At 42.6% G+C, this 21,958-nt stretch overlaps 1 protein-coding gene across 1 annotated transcript; it reads left to right on the forward strand.

The window, feature by feature from the left end:
• Positions 1-1,910: 1,910 nt before the first annotated feature.
• Positions 1,911-18,591, forward strand: Phb2 (prohibitin 2). The gene is made up of 8 exons (XM_080265975.1): positions 1,911-2,072; positions 7,327-7,447; positions 7,652-7,793; positions 10,388-10,471; positions 11,800-11,925; positions 14,855-14,962; positions 16,089-16,166; positions 17,797-18,591. Exons 1-8 carry the CDS (start codon positions 1,946-1,948, stop codon positions 17,899-17,901), a joined length of 891 nt encoding a protein of 296 aa, XP_080122101.1. The 5' UTR covers positions 1,911-1,945; the 3' UTR covers positions 17,902-18,591.
• The last annotated feature ends 3,367 nt before the right edge of the window (positions 18,592-21,958 follow it).

A 21,958-nucleotide genomic window follows, 5' to 3' on the forward strand; every position in this document is an offset into this window, starting at 1 on the left:
GTACAGGTCTCATATGATGTGATCAGGGGTCCGGGTCGAGCTGGAGGACGGCGTGGTGGGTGACCCTTTCCTGGTGGGGGCCCTGGGGGTATGATGGCCCTGTGGACTGGGGCCGAACAGGGCTAAGGGGCGCGTGGCACGGTGCCTGCCCTTGGCCGTAGCAGGAATCCTGGAGACAGGTCTGGGCCCCGGGTCAGCTGCTGGGCGCCCCTCATCGTCATGGGGCTTTGGGTCTCGCTTGGAGGAAAAGGCCGTCAGGGTCTGACTGCGGCCGCTTGCCCTGGGGAAGTCCTTCAGCTGCTGGGGGCATCAAGGGCTGAGCTCCAGGGACAGGATGCCTAGTCTCGAGGTGGGTCTGTCCCAGGTACTCTCCAATGGGGGCCCTGTTGGGGAGCAGTCTCCACCCTTCGTAGAGCAAGAGGAGCAGGAGGGGCATCTCGCTTGGCTGCTGGAGGAGTGGGCCAGGCAAGAGACGGCACCCTGATAGGGAGCCTCCGGGGTAGTGGAGGAGGGACAACCGGTGGTCTGTCCCTCAGTCTGGTAGGCCTGATGGTCCCTGCTGAATCTCTACTCTGGGGCAGAGGAAAGAAGTCTGGAGGACACTCCTCCGCCTGGTAGGTCCGGGGGTTGCTACCTAGGCTCCCTCCCAGGGTAGTGGTCGAGGGAGATCCGGTGGACACTCCCTCGGGCTGACAGGTCCGAGGGATGCAGCTAGGGGACCACTTGTCCCAGGGACAGTAGGAGGAAAAGGCCCAGTGGGCCTTCTGGCTTCCGCGGCAGGTCCAGTGGACTCTGCTGCCCTCCTGCTGTCAGGGGGAAACGTTCAGCTGGGGAACGACAAGTGGTCTCTTCCCCAGTGGCAGATCCGGTGGACACTACCATGGGCCTGCCACCCTCCTGGGGATCACAGGTGAAGGTCATCGGAATGACGGTCCAAGACGCCTGCTCCTGAAGGTGGGTGGCAGAAGGAGATCAGGTGGACACTCCTGTTACAGTAGATCTGGTGGATACTACTGTGCCACTGCTTCCCATGGGTATAATAGGACAGTGAGCTTTGGTGACTGCTCTGCTTCTAGTGAAGGCAGGTCTGGTGGACACAGTGTCCGAGGGCCTACTTGCGACTGTCAAAGGGCAAGTTCCACCCCGATTCTGGCAAGTGTTCTCCCCATCAGAGGGTAATGTACCCAGTCGTCGTACTTCCTGGGGGTCCGGCTGCGTGGAAGAGGGGCGTAGGGTCGCGGGGAACATGAGTTGCTGTGGCGTGGAATATCTATGCGTCTCCCCATTGCCTCCTCTTGGGGTGGGGGCCACCTCCCCATGTCCTCCTCCTGGGATGGTGATGTCGGGATCGCTCCGCCGGGTGGGTATTCCAGATACTGTACAATGTTTAAAACATCTTTTCATAATTATCACTTACCCTAAATGTAGGATTTGATAGGGAATTTAGCGGTAATACGTGAGGGGGTTTGGCCTTTTTTTTTTTTTTTTCTCTACATTCTAGCGTATTGAAGTATTTTGATCTGGGAACACTGTTCCATACATGTGTGCCTTGCTGGGTTACATCAATATAATAATGTTTAAAACATCTTTTCATAATTATCACTTATCCTAAATGTAGGATTTGATGGGAAATTTAGCGGTAATACGTGTTTTTTTTTTTTTTTTTTTTTTTAACATTCTAGGGTGTTGAAATTTTGATCTGGGAACACTGTGCCATACATGTGTGTCGGCTGGGTTACATCAGTATGATAATGTTTAAAACATCTTTTCATAATTATTACATATCTTAAATGTAGGATTTGATGGGAAATTTAACGGTAATACGGGGGTTTGGCTTTTTTTTTTTTTTCTTTTGCTACATTCTAGCGTGTTGAAATATTTTGATGTGGGAACACTGTGGCATACATGTGTGTCGGCTGGGTTACATCAGTAGCAGTTCTGGAACATGGCAGATAAACTAAATGACTTAGCAGGGAGGCTGGGCAAGGGTCCGAGAGGCCTGGGTACGGGACTCAAAGTCCTAGCTGCTGCTGGTGCTGCTGCATATGGACTATCACAGTCCATGTACACAGGTAAGTCGTTTGTCTCAGACGAGTCGTCTGCTGCTACTGGACTAAGATTACACTATAATCAGTTCCGTTGTGTAACTTTCTGTGCTTTGATTCGTGCAGGAAAGGCAGAACTTTCCGTGTATTTTGTTCTTCCCACAGAAACATATTACTAATGAGAGGAAAGTTACAGGCAAAGTTGTTTTACAGGGAGGACAAGGAAAGGAGAGTGCAGAACTCAGGTCTCATGTTTATGCAAATGACTAAGTTTGAGAGTTGAATGAACCTGCTCCTGGTGATAGGGATATCAGACATCATGCCTGAATTTTTAGCTTCACAGGATGTATGGTAAAGTACCCATGTCATCAGCAGATTTTTTTTTTTTTTTTTTTCCTCTCTGAAATTGTATTTTTACATCTTGTGTAGCCTAATTTACCGTTACAATGACCAGTTATTTCACCTTCCCTTTTTTTTTTTTAAATCTTAGCATGGATTTATTCTTTACTTTTGTTTTGGGTGAGTGCATTATTATTATTTTAATAATTATTATTATTAATGCTTATTATTATTACTTACCGTAATCTCTCAATTATCTGATGGAGCCAAAGGCATGTTCAGGTAATGACTCCATCTGGACAATGGACTCCTCCCCTGGCCCCCCTTCATACATAACCTAACTTTGAAAGCCAGTGTAAAAGGCCACTACAGTACGTCATACAACACTTGTTCCTGTTGGTTAACACTACTCTGTCTGGTAAAGAAGAATTACCATGGTCCTACAGACCCATCAACCACAGACAAGCAATCACCACTGCAGGGCCATACCCCAGTGACATGAAATATACAGCTACACAAGAAAAATGCAGTGGGCACACAAAACATAATGGTAAAATGGAATAAAATCATGGTACAGAACAGTATGCTAGAATAAAATCAACGTCGACATTCATGATTTGACCGCCCCGCATCAGTCTTACACAGGAGCTCTCATGTCTCCAGAGTCACCATTACACTCTTCCATTTCCTTGGTGGAGGGGCCATCATCGCACGTCCTAGAAAGAGGCATGCAAAGAATAGCAAGGCCTGAAGCAGGTAGGGAACAACCACAAAAGCCACCATGTGCACCACAGTAACAACTGTCGGAGAGGAGCTCTTCATTACACTGTCACCATGCCGGAACTGAGAACAACCAAAGGGGTCTCTAGTGGAGGGTGTGTGAACTACCCAGCCAGACAGGGTGGCATCACCAGGTCATTCCCTCCCAGCTGGGTGAAAATGTTCGTGTGGCTATAATTTCCACCCAGACTCATGCATTTTGTCTGAGTAAAATGGAGAAATATACAAATATTGGTTTTGAACAGCCACATCAGTGTCCGGGATCATCATATAGGTTCATACAGACCCAGTTATCGTGAAATTCGGTCAAAATTAAATTTAATTGTTAATGAAAAACTTAGGATTCAGAGCAAAAACTTGCTAAAGTTAGCAGAAGTGTTTTGCCTTTAGGTTGACAGCTCACCTTGGCAGACTTTTAGTTTGCATAAATATTGATTTAATTTGCAAATACATTTAATTGCACTGTTAATCAATATTTATGCAAAATAAAAGTCTGTCAAGGCATGTTGGCAATGGAAAGGGAAATACCCACTATCTATCTATCTATCTATCGCCAGACGCCTCAATCCCGTTTGGGGTGGCCACAAACAAATCGCCTCCAAGTCGCCCTGTCCCCCGCCATTTCACTACCCTGCTCCCAACTCACACCCCCCTCTCTCATATACCTCTCCACCCCATCCCTCCATCTCATCCTCGGTCTCCCCCTCCCTCTTCCACCCTCCACCTCGCTCACATACACTCTCTTCGTCAGTCTTTCACCCTCCATCCTCTCCACATGGCCAAACCACCTCAGTGTGTTCCTCACAACGCTTCCTATCACATCCACATCAACACCACAACGTTCCTTTATATCCTCATTCGTCAGCCTGTCTCTCCACGTGACTCCACAAGCTCCTCTTAAATAACTCATTTCCACTGCTCACTCTTGACTTGTGTCCTTCCAACAACGTCCAAGCTTCACTTCCGTACGTTAGAGTTGGTATCACAATACTGTCATGTAGTAACTTTTTTACTTCCATGCTCACTTCCTGTTTTCTTATCACTGCTTTCAAGGAACCAGCAACCTTTCTTCCCTGCTGTACCCTTTCAAGCACTTCACCCTCCAAACCTCCATCCTTACTCATCACACTACCCAAATACTTAAACGTACTCACATTTTCCAATTCCTCACCATCCAACCTCGCTATACATTCACTGACTTCACCTCTCTCAAAGACCATCACTTTACTCTTCCCTACATTCACCTTTAGGTTCCGTTTACACACTCTCTCAAACTCATCCACCAAGCCTTGCAGCTCCCCTTCATCTTCACTCAACAACACAGTATCATCTGCAAACAACAGTACAGGAGTTTCCAAACACTATCCTCTCTCACCAGGGCCACTCCAACATCCACTACCCTACCTTGTACCTCTTTTATTACCCCATCCATGTACAGATTGAACAACCATGGAGACATGACACATCCCTGTTTCAAACCAACTTTCAAAGAGAAAAATTCACTTAGTTCACCATCCACACGCACTGCAGCCTTAGTACCATCATACATACTCTTCACAGCATTCAACAACTTCCCATCTACTCCATATATTCTTAACACTTTCCACAATCCTTGTCTATCCACCCTGTCATATGCTTTCTCCAAATCCATGAAAGCCGCATACAACTTCTTTCCCTTCTCTAGAAACTTTTCCACTAAAGATCTAAGAATGAATATCTGATCTACACAACCTCTTCCCTTCCTAAAGCCTCCCTGTTCTTCTCCAACTAATTTCTCTGTTCTTTCTCTAACTCTGTCTATAAGTATCCTACCATACACTTTTCCTATTATACTAAGAAGACAAATGCCCCTATGATTACCACACACTTCTTTTTCCCCTTTTCCTTTGTACAAGGGAATAATTATACCTGACTTCCAATCCTCCGGGACTCTACCTTCCTCCCAGGCCAATCTGCACATCTTCCACATCCATTCTACTACTATCTCTCCCCCATGCTTCAGCATCTCACCACACACTCCATCAATTCCTGGGGCTTTCCCCGATTTAACTTTCTTCATTGCTTCCACAACCTCTATCCTACTGATTTCTTCCTGTCTTCTCACCTCCCTCCTTCTCCCAGCCATTCCCCAGCCACTTATACTCGCATTACTTCCATCCTCTACGTTCAACAATTCCTTGAAGTGTTCTCTCCATCTGCTCACTTTTTCTCCCTTCTCCACTAATAATCTACCATGTTTATCTTTCACTCCCCTGCTAACTTCACTTCCACCCTGTCTTACTCTTTTTCACTTCTCTCCAGAACATTTTCTTACAGTCCCTCCACTTTACACTCAAATTCCTTCCAAATTCCTGATCCACTCTCTTCTTACTCTCTCTTACTAATCTTTTCACCTCTCTCTTCCTTTCCACATATAACTCTCTCTTCTGCCTCTCAACTTCTTCCACGCCCCTATTTCTCATCCATTCATTGTATGCTTTCTTCTTTGTGCCACAGCCTGTTTCACCTCTTCAGTCCACCACGCTGTTCCTTGCACCCCCTCCGTCTCTCTTCCTTCCACACACCACATCACATGCTGCACATATTTCTTCTGTAAATATCTTACACACACCTTCCACGTCTCCCATCTGCTCCAATTCATATTTGCCCAATCGTTCCTCCACTTCTCTCTTATACTCTGCCTTTTTCTCATCCTCTTGTAACCTTTCCACTCTCCTTGCAACTACTCCTTCCTCTCGTCTTTCCCTTCTTCTATTCCTCCATCTTACTTGCATCCTAATTCTGGCCACCACCAAGTAGTGGTCAGAAAGGCCACTCCCCCAACCTCTATAAACTCTTGCATCCAATATACATCTTCGCATCCTTTCATCCACACACACATAATCAATCATTGCCTTCCTTTCATTCAGTTCACCACCCACCCTTCTCATCACTCGCCATGTATACCTGTGGATCATTTTATGCCTGAAGAGGGTATTGGCTATTACCAACCCCCTCCCAGCACAGATGTCCACTAACGCACTCCCATTCTCATCTATCTCAGCAGGCACACCCCACTCACCAACTATTCCATCCACCTTCACATTACCAACTTTACCATTCATATCACCGATCAAAAACACTCTCTCATTCCTTCCAAACTTTTCCATGCACACTTCCACATTTGTCCAGAACTCTTCTCTCACTCTTCTAGCACGATCTTGCGTTGGCGCATACACACACACAATCGCCCACATTTGTATTCCAACTTTCAACTTTACCCACTAACTTCAGCTAATTTTCTCTCTCAATCCTGGTTATTTATTATTTAAATTAAGTAAAATTTTTTAATTGGATTTCAGATAATTAGGTATATATGAACCTATATGGTGAAAAAAATGATATTTTCCTATTGAAACTGCTGATTCCGTAAATGACCGCCGATTCGGTGTTTTGTCGCACCGTCCCCATTGAACCCATTTTGTAGTTGACTCTATATACAATAAATTATGCAATGGATCATGGATTTTTTTTTCTTTTTTTTTTTTTCTTTCCAAACACATCCTGATTGTAAAACAAGGGCAGTACATCGTTTTGTTTCATTTTGAAAGACTCCAACATGCTTGCATGCATCGGCCTTGGTCACCTAATGACAGCTGTCCATGCTGCTCAATCTTCAGTCCCATGTCCCGGAGATCACAAACAGTGACCTCATCCCAGGTCTTTTTTGGTCTGCCTCTCACTAATCCTACCCCTAATGTTAACACTTCTCATTTTCTGTAGCCAGTTATCATCCATCCTAACCACATGCTGAAACCATCCCAGTCTACCTCTCCTCATCAGAACACCAATACACTCTAGTCCCATCCTACGTCTCAGCTCTTCCATTATATATGTAGTACACATGTAGTACAGGTACCTATATTTTGCTGTACTTAATACATCTTACTTCCTTATTTACTGTGTACAACAAGGATTTATGTTATTGCTGTATCTAAAAGTTGTGAGTGAAAGCATGTGATATCCTCTTTTTGTGTGTGGGTGGACTCCCTGACATCAGGAGTGGCATTCCTACCCTGCATCCATAGTTAATGTACAGTATATTACAGTAATATATAGGTGTGTATGTAAGTGCCAGTATGATCTCAATGAAACTCATAGATATACTGTATATTTGCTGCAGTGGATGGTGGTCATCGTGCTGTTATCTTCAGCCGCATTGGAGGAATTCAGCAGGATATTTATAGTGAGGGACTCCATTTTCGCATCCCCTGGTTCCAGTACCCTATTATCTATGACATCAGGTATGTTTCTACCATTAGTGATTGATGATGAGTCTCTTCAGCATTTGCTTGCCTTTTAGCTCAGAAATGCACACTAATGGTAGGAGAAGAGAATTTCATCTAGCAGGGGTATCGAAAACCATTATAACCAAGTGTGCAATAACCAAGGAATCACTGTACTTTGAAAAAAAGAAGACGACGTCTTAATGGTAGCTTCCTTCTCAGGGCTAGACCAAGAAAGATCACATCTCCAACCGGTAGTAAGGACCTACAAATGGTGAACATTTCCCTTCGTGTGCTGTCTCGCCCTGTTGACAGTGCCCTTCCTACCATCCACCAGACACTTGGCCTTGACTTTGATGAAAAGGTAAGAATTTCAGGAAAACTAATAATCTTTTATAAATGATAATAAATTTAGGATGTACTATGTATACCCTTCATAATTCTAGTAACATTATTACTGGGGGGCGCTCACCATCCACTCAATCGATGTAGTGCTGCCCTTGGGTGTCTGGCCTTTCCTCACCCTCCTTTCCTTCCTTCCTCTTCTGTCTTTCTTTACTTCATTCTTTCCTTGTCCTTCTGCCTGCAGGTGGCTTTACACTCCCTATTTTGTCTTTCTTTCCTTCATTCTTTCCTGCGCCTTCTGCCTATAGGTGACTCTACACTGAGTGACAAGCCGAATGGTTTACTCTACACCAGGAAGCCATTTACGACGCTGGGTGGTAATCCTTTAACCAAATTATGGCGCCTGGTGGATTAGTGGGTAATTGCACTATTCCAATCAGAGTGAGCCGGTGAAGGTTTATATTCAAGGGGTGCTTGGGGTTATTGGTCACGTAATGCCACTCAGGGATGATTGTGGCTGGCCACTCTTATATTAAATGTCAGGACCAACTTTCCTAGCCCCAGGCTCCTATGCTTCTTATGGAGCAACGTAGGATTGGATGATAGATAGATAGATAGAAACATTATTACTCATCCCCGTCCTGGAGGGGCACGGTGACGGGTCTTGTTTTCACTCAGTTTGTCTGTCTGTCTGTCTGTCTGTTAACAACTTTACTCAAAAACTACTGGTACGATTTTGACTAAAATTACGGGGATGATGGGCTGTGACTTGATCACCTGATTAAATATTGGGCCAAGGCCTAGGCTGTAGGACCAAAAATTGTTTTTGAAAAATGTAAAAAAGAAAAAAATCGATCAGCCCTTCCTCTACCCCTTCACAACAAGAGATCTGCCAAAAGCCAAATAAAATCATGTAGAGATTGCGGGAATAAAATTAACACCATTGGATTGAAGGAGGTTTCGACTTTTGCAATATTCCACATATTTTTAGCATTACTGACCAGAAACTTGCTGTATCCTATCTACAAATTTTCTAAGTCCATGTATTCCCAGTTCATTGACCCTTAATGTGTTTTTTGATTCGCAGTATTGATGTCCCACCACTTTGTCTCTTAACTTTTCCAGTTTCATTCTTTCACTCCTCTTACCTTCCACATTCATTTTTAGTTCACTTCAGTCATATAAGCAGATAGCATCATGCTCTCTCAATTCTGGTGGTGTTTATTGCATCCAGGCTTCCTTCCCTGTACAAGCAGAAGCTTCTAGCAATCAGTCTGATCTGTCTGTACCATGTACAGTCATCTGCTACTTTGGACGTAAAATATGAATTGATTATAGACAACTTTGATTTCAGACATATCCTTCACTTACCACCTGTTAATATTTTTACTTGTCACATTAAAGTGACCCTTTATATAATTTTCAGGATCCAAACTGTCTCTTTCATTCAGATACCCTTCCACAGATAGCTACTCTATAATTTTAGAGCAGACTATGTGGAAGAGATGGCAGGTAAATATACAGGGTGGGAGAAAGAGTCATGAGACTGAATATTAGTAAACAAAGATATTGGCCAGTGATAGGAATTATAGGACTGTGATTACAGGCAAATGGCAGCTTTGTAGTTTCTCTATGGTGTTGGTTGATGTTCAGTACTGCAACTGTTGTTGCTCGTTTAAGAGTTGTACTGATATTAGGATTAGATTGTATGATAAATATTGTAAATACTGTAGGGTATTAATGTTTACAGACAGTTGTATAAGCTCAGTTATGAAAATGCAGTGTAGCTATGCCCTGAATATGTAGATGAGTTCTGTTATGTGATACATACAGGTACAGAGTTCAGTTTTCTTGGAGACATAATTATTGTTGGATGTGGCACTGATACTGCCACCATTATAGGGCTCAAATGTAACTAAAAATTGGGGGGGGGGGGGATTGCTGCTTCTTTTGACCGCTAGAGGACCCATCCTGTGTTTATAAGATGAACTGCACAGCTTATATAATAAATGCAGTGTTATCTGGTGATGAAATATAGTGCAACAAAGAGTAGGTAAACAAATGTATTATACTAATTCAGTAAAATGAGAACGTGTACATGGATCTTTAACGTGTCATCAAGGGATAGGTTGTCCAGTTCAGATTTGAGTAGTAGGATTGGTGTAGAAAATGAAATATTAACAATCTTGTGTTGAGAGTGGCTGAGATAATTCGTACATGTGCAGAAACTGAGGGAGCATGGTTGCGTTAAGGAGTATGAATGTGGATTTAGATGGATGGAAAATGAAGGGCCATCCCAGGAATATATAAAAGGTGGTGTGACAAATAGAGTGTAGTTAAGGAGATAGCAGGATATAATGTAGCTGTACACTTCGATAGGACATGGAAGGTTCATCCTGATTGATAAATGCAAAAATGAAAAAATGTCCTAAAATACTGATGGATTTTTACACCATTTATGCAGTCACCACATTTCATTTTGACAGGTTTGATGAAAGCCATTTCTAACTATTTTTTCATCACCATTTATCTTTGTTTTCAGTGCAACCATGCTGATTCACCTACATTCAATTTGCTGCTTCCTTGTTAAGTTTACTGTACATTGTTTGTCAGGTTCTTCCATCCATCTGCAATGAAGTGCTGAAGTCAGTTGTAGCAAAGTTCAATGCTGCCCAGTTAATCACCATGAGACAGCAAGTAAGTGGTGTAGTTATGCAAACCAGTACTGCATTGTAGTTAATAAAACTGTCCAGTTTATTAAGGGCTTGCCATATGGTTATTAATTAAGTTACAGAATATTATAGTGCTTAGTAGTTTGTAGAACTGTCCAGTTGATTAAGGGCTTACCATATGGTTATTAATTAGGTTACAGAATATTATAGTGCATAGTAGTTTGTAAAACTGTCCAGTTGATTAAGGGCTTAACATATGGTTGCTAATAAAGCTACAGAATTTCATAGCTTATCATGCACTGGGGTGTTTGTTTGAACACGAGAAGGTCAGCTGTTTTTCGAGATGATTATTTGTGTTCAAGCACAGTACCATACACTCCAGAAATGTAGGTGGTCCAAATCATTGGTTCCCAACCTTGTTAACGTAATTGTAGAGAAAGCTTGTTAGAAGGACTATAAGGTGCTTATGGCATTTATGGATCTGGAAAAAGCATATGACAAAGTACACAGAGAAGGATTGTGGAAGGAGTTGCACATTTACGGCATAGATGGTAAGCTGCTAGGTGCCGTCGAGTTCTGATGGTAGCAAGGCATGTGTAAGGGTAAATGGGCATGTAAGTGAATAGTTCACAATCAGTGTGGGTATGCAACAAAGTTGTGTGATGTCCCCATAGTTGTTCAATATAAATATGGATGAGGTGATGAGAGAAGTAAAAACATGGGTAATGGAGAGAGGGATGACGTTGGTAATGAATGGTTTCGGATGTAATATCTCAAATTTGTTGTATGCTGATGGTGCAGTGCTATTTGCAAATACCGGACAAGAACATGGTAGACTAGTGCAGAGTTTTGCTGATGTCTGTGAGCATCATGCCTTGTTGGAGGGACGGAAGTCAAGAGTGAGAGCAGTGGAAATGAGTTATTTGAGAGGAGCATGTGGAGTCATATGGAGAGACAGACTGACAAATGAGGAAGTGAAGGAGTGTTGTGGTGTGGATGTGGATGTGATAGAAAATGTTAGAAGAAATACATTGAGGTGGTTTTACCATTATGTAGAAATGGAGAGTGAGAGACTGAAGAGGAGAGTGTATTTGAGTGAGGTGGAGGAGGGGGGGGGTGGCCAAAGATGAGATGTTGGTATGGAGTGGAGATATATGAGAGAGGAGGGTGTGAGCTGGGAGGAGGACAGTGAAATGACGAGGGACAGGGTGACATGGAGGCAACTTGTTTGTGGCCACCCCTTACGGGATAAAGCGTCTGGCAGTAGATAGATAGATTATTATGATGGATAGATGGATTATTATTATCATGTTATTGTTTTTATTATTATTATTATTATTGTTATTATCATAGGTATCTCTAATGATCCGACGAGACCTAACCCAGCGGGCACAAGACTTCAGCATCATACTTGATGACGTATCCATCACAGAGCTCAGCTTTGGTCGCGAGTACACTTCAGCTGTTGAGGCTAAGCAGGTGGGTTCCCCAAGATATTTAAGAATGTGAAGTTTGATAGGAATAAAATGGTAATGATGATTGTGTTTTCATACAAGCTTTAGAAAGAAGATTAGGCTAGGTTCAAGGAATTTGACTACCAGTAATTATTTATGGGAGGTGGTAGCTGATTCCATTGATAGGTGATCAGCTGTACCAACGGTTGAGGCAGGGAACAGTTTCAAGGGTTTGAATATTGTTAAATTACACATTGCTGCTCTTCCATAAGACCCACCAGTGTCATAAAAACACTCCCTCTGATACTATACACCAGTACTGTATGAAACATCCCTAACATGTATTCAGTGTGAACAACGTGTGTTAGCACTGAAGTGGTGACTTGTGGTGTATGGTACATTGGAGACCTGCTGGACCTCAGAGAATGTGCTGTTAAGCTTATTCCTAGAGTTATGGTGCCTGCAGTTTAGTGGGTAATGAAGACGCTCCAGTCGGATTGAGACTGGGCAGGTTTATATCCAAGGGATGGTTGGGGTTTATTGCTCACATAATGCCACTTAGGGATGAGTGTGGCTGGTCAGTCTCATCTATACTGTCAGGACCAACTTGCCGAGCCCCGGACTCCTACGCTTCTCATGGGGCAACACAGGATTAGATGATGATGATGAAAAGAGAAAGAGGGAGTACAATTTCAGTTTAGTAAGTTTATTAGGGTGCCTTAATAGTAACTTGTGCTGCATATCCATTGTATAGTATGGTAGTTTTATGGGTGTGAATTTTTTTTAATGCATTATGTAACTGCTCATTCAGTAGGTAACTTGAGTGAAAAAGATAAGAGTATTTAGTAAATAGGAAAATTTTTTATGTTTTTTCAAAGCATTGTAATATTTTAGAAATTATCTTTCTAAAATAGTACAAATAGCCACCATTGGTGCTTTGTTCCACTGTTCAAGAACACAAGTAGAATCATACACACATCATACATTATTTAATCCTGTGATGCCCCATGAGGAACGTAGGAACCCGGGGCTAGGCAAGTTGGTCTGGACATTGAAGATGAGAGTGACCCGCCTCACACACCCCTGTGTGGCATTACATGAGCAGTAAACCCCAACCACCTCTTGGATATAAACCAAAACAGCTCAGTCTGGTTGGAGCCCCTTAATTACTCACTAAACCACCAGGTTCATAGTTGTTTTATATGGTTACCATCCAGCATAGTAAATATTAGACTGAAGGAAGAAGAAAGAAAGAAGGAAGAGAGGAAAGGACAGTCACTTGAGAGCAACACAACATCAAGTGAGTGGATAGTGAGTGCCTCCACTCAGAAAAAGATTCATCACTGTTCCAAGAGATGAAAAACAGGAAGCTGTGGTGGCAAGCAGTACATCAGGAGTACCCCATCACAATTGGCAACTACTGTTGCGAAGCAGTGTGAGGGAATACCGAATCGGCACTTTAAATTGGAAAATATCATTTTTATCACCATGTAGGTACATGCACTCCTAATTACCTGAAATTTGGTCAAAAATTTGCGCTTCATATGATTATTAATAAAAAATCAGATTTCAGATATAAAACATGCTAAAGTTACCAGATATATATCCTTCAGATCGTCAGCATACATTGACAGACTACCATATTGCACAGATATTGATTTTAAGCACAATTAAATGTACTTGCAATGCACATGAATATTTACACAAAAAAGAAGTCTGTCCAGGGGAGTTGTCAAGCTAGAGGGGAAACACTTCTGCTGACTTTAGCAAATTTTTGCTCTGAATCCTGAATTTTTTTTAATAGTCAAATTTAACACAAATTTTTTGACCGTATTTCTGATAATTAGTTGTGGTTGAACCTATATGTTGATAAAAATTATAACAGCCTAACATATACATATTTACCTAACAGTCACCTGTCAAGCAAAACCAACCCTAGCTTTGGCTTAAGCCATTGGTAGCAATGTGAAAATCTTATTGTCCGGATCAGACTGGCTGTTACTAAAAAGATGTTCAAACATCACCAGTACATAAGACCAAGAAATCAGATAACCAGATACTCCACAGAGGTCTAGCTGTCCACAGTCAGACCTGTCTAGAAGGAAAAAACATTGAAATATTTAGGTCTTTGTGACAGCTTCCCTATGTATTACTGCCCAGTTTCAGAGCTATATGCCTCTTGAGTAAGGACCTCCCAACTCTTACACTGATTCACTTCATAAATCACTTCATTATGACTTTATCAAATCTAATCTTTGTTTACCGATTATCCTTCAGGTACCTGGTTGTCGCAAGGTTCACCGTCACTACAAGTCTCTTTAAAACCAACAAAACTCTTCACTTAAGCACAAACACTGCATACTTCATCTTTACAAGAACTATCACTCTAAGTCTTACATACCTAGCATGATAATAACAGCTGAATATCACAGAAATCTTGCCTGTGCTGGAGTATGATTCCCAAGCATTGTTGTGAATGACGGTCAGCTGTGGCCCTGGTATGAGTTATGATGTCACAGCAAGGGTGCATGTTTTGCGCGAGGTGTGACAATCTCCAACTTTGACTGGCTTCCCCCCCCCCCCCCCCATAAATATTAATCGGATGATTACGAGTGACCATTTTATTACTTAATGTAACTTGTACATGGCCATCAACCAGTCCATTATGAGTTCATGGTGTATAAATACCATTTTGAGTATGGAGACTTGATCACTGGATGAACTATGCATTAATCAATAAAAGTAGTGTTTTCACAATATCAAAGCAGTAGTGATTTTGTTGCAACATGTTTGTTCATTTGATAAATTACTTAAACCTACTGTAGTTTTCCAGTACAACGCAGTTTAATCATTACCTATGAATTTGAGTATGTGAAAGCATCAGAACTTGAAAATAGTTTCTGATTTTGTAATAAGGGCTTAATTCTAACTAATTTCTGCTATGTTAACAAAAGGTGGCACAACAAGAAGCTCAGCGAGCATCATTTGTTGTGGAGAGAGCACGACAGGAGCGACAGCAGAAGATTGTTCAAGCAGAGGGTGAAGCAGAGGCTGCCAAACTGATATCCTTTTCATACCAGTTTTATGATAATTAGCCATGATGGGAGATACTACTGTACTCTTCATATCATAATCTTTAATCAAATGATGCAATGCTTCCTTTTAAGAAACTGTACTGCTTAAAATTTCTGTGGCAGATCTTTGATTTATACAGTTGATTAAGGAAGTGAAGGGTAGGTAAGCAGAGGGCAGCAGTTAAGGGATATATTTTGGGCAGATTTATTACTTTACCAGTAAATTGAGGGAAAGAAGAGTAGGTAGGCTGAGGGTTCGTTCATTTCGTTTTTAAAGGCTCCACCATGCTTGCATGTGTCGTATTGTTGTTATTATTATCCCCACCATATTCCTGATGGTGCAGATATAAGAACTGCCCCTGTCCAGGTGTCAGTTCACCTTTCCGTCCGGACCTGTATCTCAGAAACTGCCTGGTGGATTGGCTTCATATCACACAGAAAGATGGTGCATGTGTTGTAGTTCATGCTCATGTATGTAAAATTGCCATATTATCTGTACTTTACAAGCTATGACCGTACCGGATAAGGAAAAAATCTCTTCTGGTATATTTCTGTCCAGGCCCGTATTGTGGAAGCTACCAGGTGGATTGGCTTCATATCACACATAAAGAAAATGTATGTGTTGTAGTTGATGCCTGTGTATGTAGTAGCAATAGTAGATGTTCCCTAGGCAGTCTGGCCGAACAGCCCCGAGTCCCTGAGGAAAAAAATCTCTCTCTCTCCATCTTTCCGTAGCGCCAAGCGTAAGTTCGGTTAGGAGTGGAGTAGTTAGCGGTGATGCACAGCCTGAGCTGTGGCTTGCAATCCACAGGTTAATGATGTGTGTATGTTTTATGTGGCTTTTTTCACTGGATATAATGCTCGATAGTTCTACAGTACTTCTGTGCTTATTTTCTTGGTTTCTAGATCTTACCACACCCCATCTTTTAGGTGGGTATTTCAGTCTTGTTAAGAAATGTTTGAAAGGCATTGTACACTTTGCATTATGGATTAGTTAATTTTATTTACAGATACTCTCTTCCTTTCCTTTATCAAGTTTGTTCATGATGAGATTGTATGAAATGTACTCACACAGTAGCCATTTTAATCCCACTTTTCTTTAACTCCTGTGTACCTGGGTTTGGCCATGAGCAAGAGTCCTGGTTACCTGAAGCTCCGCAAGATTAAGGCCGCAACCAACATCGGTAAAACAGTAAGTATCACATCCAGGACATCAATATTCTGTACTGTATATAAAAAGTTTTGTTTGACAGAAGATGAGATTGCTTTGTTTAAATTTTGAGAATACATTTGATAGTCATTCCATGACCTCCCATAGGGCCAGATCTAACTTTGATCTTGCTGTGCTGACATTCATCATCATGACATTCCTGTTTTCCTGGAGAAATTTAAAGCATTTTTTTATGTCTTTGGAAGTGGTGATGCCAAACACTGTAATAAAGGTGTCTTGGATCCAGAAATTGGATAAGTTGTCTTGATGAGAGTGAGAGTTGCATATGCCATTTCAAGTCAGTGTGAGCCTGTTGACATGTTGACTACAGTCTCTTGATGGTGCTCAGTCTCTGGCAGCGTCTGTTCACTCCCTTATCCCTGAGATCACGCTCTATGACCTCGTCCTAGGTCTTTTCCAGTCTCCCTTTTGCAACCCTACCCCTAGTGTTAACACTTCTCACTTTCTGCACCCATTTGTCATTCCCCATCCTCTACACATGCCTAAACCATCCCGAGCTACCTCTCCTCACCACAACACCCATACACTCCAGTCTCATCCTTCCTGTTAATTCTTCCATCATAAACCTAGTCCCTCCAGGCCTCACATTCAAGTACACACTACACATCCACCTAATCATTGTCATTTCTGTACATTTGAGTCTACAGATAGCCTCTTCCTTAACTGCCCAGGTCTCACTACCATGAAGAATTGCACTCCTAACACATGCTGCAAACAAAGGTCCCTTAGCACAGAGGGAGAGCCCTCTCATTGTCAGGAGAGGCAAAAACTCCCTGAACTTTTCCCAGCCACTCCTGGCTCTAGCCACAGAGCTAGCTCCAGCCCCACCACTGGCACATAGCATGTCTCCCAAGTAACAAAACATTTCTACACACTCAAGAGACTCACTATTAAGGTCAGTCCTTTCATGCCTGACAGTCTTCACCTGCTCTCCCCGACACACCACACACACGAAATCAGCATTATCTCTTAGTCTACCTCTCATACCACTGCATCTCTTATGCCCTCTTTTATCACAAATACTGCACAAGATGGATTTACTTCCCACACCCTTATGGCAAACTGCACATGGCTACTCTCTCTCTTCTTTGACAGTACGCTACCAGCCCTACTTTTGTTTTATCTGCATTTACTCTTAAATTCTTGTGCCCCACACCATCTCTTCGCCCTCTAAATCTTTCCTCTGCCTCCCTTTCATTCTTTGCAATCAACACCAAGCTTTCAGCATACATCTCCCATGGGAGTCCATTTCTGAAGTCACGTGAGAGGGCGTCAAGCACCATGATAAACAACAAGGCGCTCAAGACTGACCCCAGATACACAGCAACATACTGTACATGGAAAACATATCACTCAAAACTGCATCCACTCTCACCTGTGTGTAAGCACCCACATACTGTACATAGCCATAACCATTCTGGTCAGCCACTATCAGTCCCAAGCTTTCTCATTGCCCACATCACCACCTCCCTAGGAGCCCTGTCAAAGGCCTTCTTTGTTTATTATTACCATGAGTTGAGTACCCTGCAGTACATTGCCTTGTCACATTAGCAGCTTCATGTATTATATTGATTTTGCTTTTATTTCACAGATGTCTCAGACACAGAACAGAGTGTATCTTGGTGCTGACACACTGATGCTGAACATCAATGAAGAACAGTTTGACAACAATGCCAAACGTGTCACCGGCAAGTAAAGAAGCAGTGTAAAAATAGGAAAATAGGCAGGTTTGTGGGATAAGCAGTCTATGTGTAGTTCACAGTTGATTGGAAAGACGATAATGTTAGAAAAATTGAATACTAAAATTGCTTTTTCGTTTACATTTTAAGTTTTCAGCATGAGAGTGGTATCACTATTAAACTCAGGGTAGGTGTTATGATCCCACATTATAGAAGCAGTGTCTTTGTTATTAGAATCTTTTGTATTGCATATAATAAGCTGATTTCATCCATTGATAAAGGTTTTAAAGATACATTGATTGGTTCAAACTGCCATATATAGACCAAATTTTATATAAGCAGTTTTATGTATCTTAACATGGATGTCAGAGCTGCAGGTGTTTGATAAGCATTAAGATTGTGATGTTAGTCTTCAATTATGTTGGGTGTGCATAATTTGAATATCAGTTTTCACTGATGTAGTTCCACTGTTTTTTTAATATTAAACATGCGACTGTTTCAGTAACTATCATTTCCGTGTTATTGTTTTTACTTCCATATTGCCTGTTTAGCATTTAGTGTACTACTGTAAATGCTGTGCCATTCTACACAGAAATTTGTTATATATATAACCTTAAACAACAGTTGTACATTGGGGTCATTGTGGCATGTTTTCGTATATAAATTGTAAATATGCAATGACTCTTCATATTTGCCTGGAAATGTGTATCTTGTTTCTTTATTAGTAACCCATTCGCATTCTGTGAACATATTAAGTTAATTTATTTGGGCTACCTCTGTGCTGAATATGAGCCTACCTACGGTGGTGCTGTGTACCCTGGGTGGAGCAAAGCAGCTGTGGTGTCCACCCAGGAGCCAGACCTCCTCAAATTTCCATGCACCTCACCATGGGGAAAGACCCTGATCCAACCCAAGTGAGGTGCTGTCTACCACAAAGGGATTGCCAGTTCCCTGCATGGTGTATGTACTGTATCGTACACCCATCAGAAAAAGTATCATTAGATTCTCCATGACTGTGTTTGGAAATGCCAGAGGACAGGAAGAATTAGACTCTAATGTATTAGTGATGTGGTGGGAAGGGGTAGATTGAGATGGTTTGGACATGTAGAAAGTAAGAGGTAGGTTGAGATGGTTTGGGCATGTAGAGAATAAGGGGTAGAGATGGTGTGGGCATGTTGAGTAAGGGGTAGATTGTGATGGTTTGAGCATGTGGAGAGTAAAGGGTAGATTGAGATGGTTTGGGCATGTGGAGAGTAAGGGATAGATTGAGATGGTTTGGCCATGTGGAGAGTAAGTGATAAATTGAAGTGGTTTGGGCATGTGGAGGGTAAGGGGTTTGGACATATGGAGGGGATGGAGGATGACAGCCAGCTGTAGAGGGTGAGGGGTATGAACATTAAGGGTAGAGTTGCGAGAGGCAGACCAAAGAAGACTTGGGACAAGGTTGTACAATGTGACCTCAGGGATAAGGGATTGGGCAGAGAGGCTTTGAGAGATAAAGCAGCATGGAAAACAACTATTAGGTGACCAGGCAGTCCCCCTATTCAGTTGTTAATCCATAATGTCACACTCTTTGACCTCGTCCCAGATCTTTTTTGGTCTGCCTTTTGCAACCCTACCCCTGACATTCACACTTCTTAGCTTCTGCATCCAGTTGTCATCTTCCCAACCATCTCAGTCTACCCTTCCTCATCACAGCACCAATACACTTCAGTTCCTTTCTTTCACTCAACTCTTCAGTCATAATCCTAGCTCCCCCATGCCTTGCATTCAAAGACAAGCTACACATCCATCTAATCATTGCCATTTCTGTAAGTGTGAGCCTACCAGTATCCTCGGTAACTGACCACTCTCACTGCTATACAACATTACACTCGTAACACATGCCACATTAAAAGATCCCCTGGCATGGAGGGAGAGCACTGTCAGTGTCAGGAGAGGCAACTTCTGCCAACCACTCCTTTAATCACTCCTTACATGCAAGCACACACACACACACACACACACACACACACACACACACACACACACACACACACGCAGTCACGCACACACACGAGCTATGGATGAATGATGATCATGTACTCTTTTGAAACATGGTGAGAAAGCCTCCAGCCTGGAGGCACTTCTGTCATGGCCATCTCCTTTCTAGGAATTCCTGGGAGGGAGCAAAGCATCAGAAATGATGATGATGGTAAGTGATACAGACCTCAACATGGACAACAGGTGACCAAGGATGGTGATAAGAATTACACCTACAGTAATATAAGAAACAGAACAACAACAACATGAGTTAATAATAATAGTAATAAATGGAAATGAGAACACTTTACCAATAATCATCTATCTATCTATCTATCTATAGCCTGACGCCCTAATCCTGCGAAGGGTGGCCGCAGACAAAACGCCTCCAAGTCTCTCTCTCACCCACCATTTGACTACCCTCCCCCCGACTCACCCCCCCCTCCCTCATATACCCCTCTACTCCATCCCTCCACCTCATCCTCGGTCTACCCCTCCCTCTCCCTACCTCCCTACCTCCACTTCACCTACATACACCCTCTTAGTCAGTCTTTCATTCTCCATTCTCTCCACATGCCCAAACCACCTCAGTGTATTTCTCCTAATCTTCTCAACCACATCCACATTCACCCCACAACGTTCCTTCACTTCTTCATTCGTCAACCTGTCCCTCCATGTCACTCCACATGCTCCTCTCAAGTAATTCATTTCCACTGCTCTCACTCTTGACTTGTTCCCCTCTTGCAAGGTCCATTCCTCGCTTCCATACGTCAGGGTAGAGATTACAATAATGTCATGCAGTGACTTCTTAACTTCCATACTCACCTCCCTATGTCTCAACACTGCTTTCAGTGAACCAACAACCTTCCTTCCCTGCTGTACCCTTTCACGCACTTCATCTCCCAAAGTTCCATCCTTACTCTTCACACTACCCAAGTACTTGAATGCACTCACATTCTCCATATCCTCACCATCCAACCTCACTGTACATTCTGTGACTTCATTCCTCTCAAACACCATAACTTTACTTTTGTTTACATTAACTTTCAGCTTCCTCCTCCTACACACTGCCCCAAATTCATTCACCAAACCTTGCAACTCCCATTCATCTTCACTCAACAATACTGTATCATCAGCAAACAGCAACACCGGAATCTTCCAAATCTCACCCTCATTCATTAGAGCCACCCCCACATCCACTGCCCTACCTTGCACCTACTTTACAACCCCATCCATGGAGACATCACACAACCCTGTTTCAGTCCCACATTGAGATCAAAGAACTCGGCTCACCATCCACTCGCACCGTAGCCTTAGCTCCTTCGTACATACGCTTCACAGCACTGAACAATTTCCCCTCCACTCCATATATTCTTAATACCTTCCACATACCTTGTATATCTATTGTCATAAGCTTTCTCCAAGTCCATGAAGGCAGCATACACTTTCCCTTCTCAAGATACTTCTCCACTAAACATCTTAGAACAAATATCTGATCTATACACCCTTTTCCCTTCCTAAATCCCCCTTGTTCTTCTCCAACTAGCTCCTCTGTAACATGCCTAACCCTGTCAATGAGTATTCTACCATATATTTTACCAGTCACACTAAGAAGGCAAATACCCCTATGGTTACCACATACTTCTCTCTCCCTTTCCCTTTGTATAAAGGAACAATTTTACCTGATTTCCAGTCCTCTGGAACCCTTCCCTCTTCCCAAGCCAATCTACATAACTTCCATATCCAATCCACAACAATCTCACCCCCATACCTCAGCATTGCACCACACACTCCATCAATTCCTGGGACCTTTCCCTACTTGATCTTCATTACTTCCACTACTTCCGCCCTACTGATCTCTTCCTCCCTCCTCTCATCTCTTCTCCCAGCCATTCCCCAACCACTTATACTCGCACTGCTCTCACTCTCTACATTCAACAAATCCTCAAAGTGTTCCTTCCATACCCATCTACTTATCATCCAACTGTTTCTTGCCCTATCTGGTGTGTAGGGGCCAGGCTATTCAGTCTCAACATTTCGGGCAAGGATGAC

Source organism: Coenobita brevimanus, chromosome 18, assembly GCF_032717465.1.
Source record: "Coenobita brevimanus isolate Jiangsu-jjx chromosome 18, ASM3271746v2, whole genome shotgun sequence".
Classification (NCBI taxonomy): domain Eukaryota; kingdom Metazoa; phylum Arthropoda; class Malacostraca; order Decapoda; family Coenobitidae; genus Coenobita; species Coenobita brevimanus.

What these genes read in the sequence shown, in the direction of transcription:
- Phb2 (XM_080265975.1), top strand. Translation starts at nt 1,946, where the DNA reads ATGGCAGATAAACTAAATGACTTAGCAGGGAGGCTGGGCAAGGGTCCG. An exon ending in ATCACAGTCCATGTACACAG is followed by an intron (nt 2,073 to 7,326) that starts GTAAGTCGTTTG and finishes TATTTGCTGCAG; the next exon opens with TGGATGGTGGTCATCGTGCT. An exon ending in CCTATTATCTATGACATCAG is followed by an intron (nt 7,448 to 7,651) that starts GTATGTTTCTAC and finishes CTTCCTTCTCAG; the next exon opens with GGCTAGACCAAGAAAGATCA.